Here is a 3,377-nt window from a genome sequence, read left to right on the forward strand (position 1 = left end):
TGGCAGCCTGTGTTGTTATCGATACTTTAATTGTGGAGAAGGACTTTTCGATCCATAAACACAATTAAGAGAAAAGAGTCTTCAAAAATTAAATAGTAAAACAAGACACTCCAACATCCCCTTAATGACTTTTGAATGGTTTAACGAACTAGATGAAATTTTAGGGCGACAAAGAAATGCTGTTGCAGAACACACTGTGTCGTCTAAATTTATTCATTTGATGTCACAGCCTTCTGCTGTATCAACAATTTCATCGAAAAAGTCTTCTACTTCATCAACAATTTCATCAAAAAAGCCTTCTACTTCATCGGTAAAACTTTTCACTTCAAAATCTAATTTAGACTCTTCTACTTCAACATCAATTTCTGCCGATAATCCTAATATTTTATCAGAAAATCATTCCAATGAAAATTCAGAAATTATCTCTGAATGTACTTCTATATTAAGTACAACAAATAAAAGAAAACGTCCATTACATGGAAGCGGATCTAATTTAGCAAGAACTAAAGTTGCTTTAGAAAATCAATGGTTAACATATTTGAAAAACAAAGGTGCACAAGACAAAAGAAACGATGGAAAATATGCAGATAGTTTAGAGCAAAAGAAAGAAATGATAAAATTAAAGAAAAAACATCTTACTTTAAAAGAAAAAGAAATTGAACAACAAAAGGAATATTTCATAGCTAGATTAAGAGGAAAGGAAAATAGACATGCAGAAAGAATAGCAATAGAGAAAGAAAAATGTAAACTTCTCAAAAAATTACTTGCAACTGAAGATTCAGGTTCTGAATAAAAATTAGTTATTGAAATTTTCTTTTCCTCTAAAACTATCAATCATTTGAAGTAAACAATGCCAAAGTATTATAAAGAATATTTTGTTTTTATGTACTTATTCTATTGTCTTCCAAAACTATTTAATTTTTATTATTTAAAGTAAAGATCTTAATTTTTTTAGATTTTTTAAATAATTTTGTAAGTAAATATAGATTTACTTTTATGGAAGATATTTTATTATAAGTTACTTATTATACATTAACTTACTTATTATACATTAAGTTACTTATTATACATTAAATGCCACAGTATTATTAATTATAAAAAATATTTTGTTTATATGTATGCGCTTGAAATGTTAGCTTCATTTTATATATATATATATAAAACATAATAGAAAAATTAATGTGCAATTATATTCTTACAATAAAAACATTTTTTACATATGGAATTCACATTCATTGATTGTCGATATATTTGTAAGTACAAACTATAACTCTAAATAATAAAGGTATTAAAAAGTTTCATGTTTGTTTTTTAATTAGAATAATTTATTTAATACTTATCAATTCATCAATATATAATCCATATCAATATATTTTTATATTTATTATTGTACAGAAAATATTTCATTAAATAACTGCATCCTGCGATCTCCTTGTACTTCACAATTAGGAATATTAAGCTCATCATTATATATATTTATGTTATTAATATCATTATATTCAGGAAAATCATACACGTCATTCTTATCAATGCAATAATTATGTAGTACGCAAGCTGCAATCACTGTGTTAGTAACAAAAGTTATGTCACGATATTCTGTAAAAAATTTGATACGACGAAAATGTCCTTTCAATTGTCCAAATGCTTTTTCAACAATTATCCGTATAGATGAGTGCATAAAATTAAATTCTGTTTGTCGAGGAGTCAGGTGTCCGTTATCTCGGAAGGGAGGAATAAGCCACGATAAACATGGATACGCCGAGTCGCCTAACAAAAATGTTTGATTAGGAAATAATAAATTTTTATCTTGAATCACCATTTCATATAAAAGTGATCTTCTGAATACGCGTGCATCATGCAAAGAACCAGGTTCGCCACAATATATATTAGTAAAACACATATCTGCATCTACAATAGCTTGTAAATTAATAGAAAAAAATTTTTTTCGATTACAATAATTTCGTGCGTTACAAGTAGGTTTTATAATTTGAATATGAGTACTATCTATCGCACCTAAAACATTTTTAATTCCTCGTTTCATGCTAAATTTTTCGCATGTAGTCATAATTTCGCGGTCTTGTGACCATTTAATGACTGCATCTAGTTTTGTTAAGAACCAAGCTACAACCCGTCGAAGAACTCGAAAAACCGAAGAGATTGAAATATTAAATCTATCAGACATAGTTCGCAGTGGTTCTGTGTTAGCAATGTACCATAAAAATAGTAAAAGACTGAGCTTCGCTGATATCGGTTTTACGCTAAAAGAATGTGATGGAATATATCCTGATAATTCTAACTCTTCAATTAAAATTGTTGCAGTATATCGAGTTAATCGCAAATGTTCTTTAAATTCCTCATCTGTCCAGGAATTAACAATTACTATATAATTTTCAATACGATGTCTTCGCCTATCATTCATTAAGTAATGCATCAAAGGAAATAATAATACGTCCTCATCTTCCTCTTGTTGATATTAAGCTATTGTCATCACTGCTGTTCAATATAATACTGTTTGATTCATCAGTACTTGAACTTAGCGTTTCTATTAATTCAAAAATGTCTAGCCGATTCATCTGTTTAGAAATTTAACAACAAAAAGTTAGCATTAAGATTATATCAATTTTAAAATTTGTTTCATAGAAATGTTATTAATCAATACCTTGTTAATGTTGCAATGAGCCTAATTTCGAAATCGGAGGTGAGGGGCGTCTTCTAGATATAATGCGTTCCACTTAATGTTCGCAATGCTCGCAAGTATCGTTTTGTTGTTGTCAAATGTTTTCAAATATCGAACAAGGATGAAATGCACACGAGCGTTGCGAACGTAAAAGTAAATCGTCAAGTTTCAATGAACGCAAACTAGTGGCTTTGTGTGTGTTGAGAACTAAAAGACGTTCCATCAAGCACCCAGACTCTGTGTCCAATTGTGTGACACAGTGTCTATCTGTGTCTCCTTGCTGGAAAGCACCCATAGATTAGTCGAACTTGGCGGGGTCGGTTCGACTGGAGGAAAAAATGCCCCGAATAATAATCGTGTTATTAATCAATATGCTAATAACAATGAAATTTTTATTGATAATGTTACTAATAAACATTCTTACAGGACGAATGAAATTGAAAATGATAATAATGATTATGATTATGCTCGATATTCTCATAATATCGATTTAAATAATCCTTGTGCTAATCAATTTTCTTTCAGGATGAATAGAATAGATTGTAATTTAGGAGAATTTTATTATAAGGGACTATTTTTAATGTTGAGTTGCTTCGCGTTATTGTTATTTATCAGTTTCAGGATAAGCTGACAATCCTAGGGCAAAGATCTTGACGGCAACGGCTTTTAGTAACAACATCCGGAGGCAACTTTCGGCAGG

At 29.6% G+C, this 3,377-nt stretch overlaps 1 protein-coding gene across 1 annotated transcript in view; it reads right to left on the minus strand.

Annotated features, from left to right (window-relative positions):
- Positions 1–213: 213 nt before the first annotated feature.
- The window catches only part of LOC108767466 (putative nuclease HARBI1), an 8,039-nt gene continuing 4,875 nt past the window's right edge, over positions 214–3,377 (minus strand). Inside the window, exons 2-4 of the mRNA XM_018517378.1 lie at positions 2,510–2,573; positions 1,426–2,463; positions 214–377 (exon numbers count right to left, since the gene is read on the minus strand). Of these exons, the coding sequence (XP_018372880.1) occupies positions 214–377; positions 1,426–2,463; positions 2,510–2,573 (1,266 nt within the window). The remainder of the gene's footprint in view (positions 378–1,425; positions 2,464–2,509; positions 2,574–3,377) is intronic.

Source organism: Trachymyrmex cornetzi, unplaced genomic scaffold (genome assembly GCF_001594075.2).
Source record: "Trachymyrmex cornetzi isolate Tcor2-1 unplaced genomic scaffold, Tcor1.1 scaffold681, whole genome shotgun sequence".
NCBI lineage: Eukaryota > Metazoa > Arthropoda > Insecta > Hymenoptera > Formicidae > Trachymyrmex > Trachymyrmex cornetzi.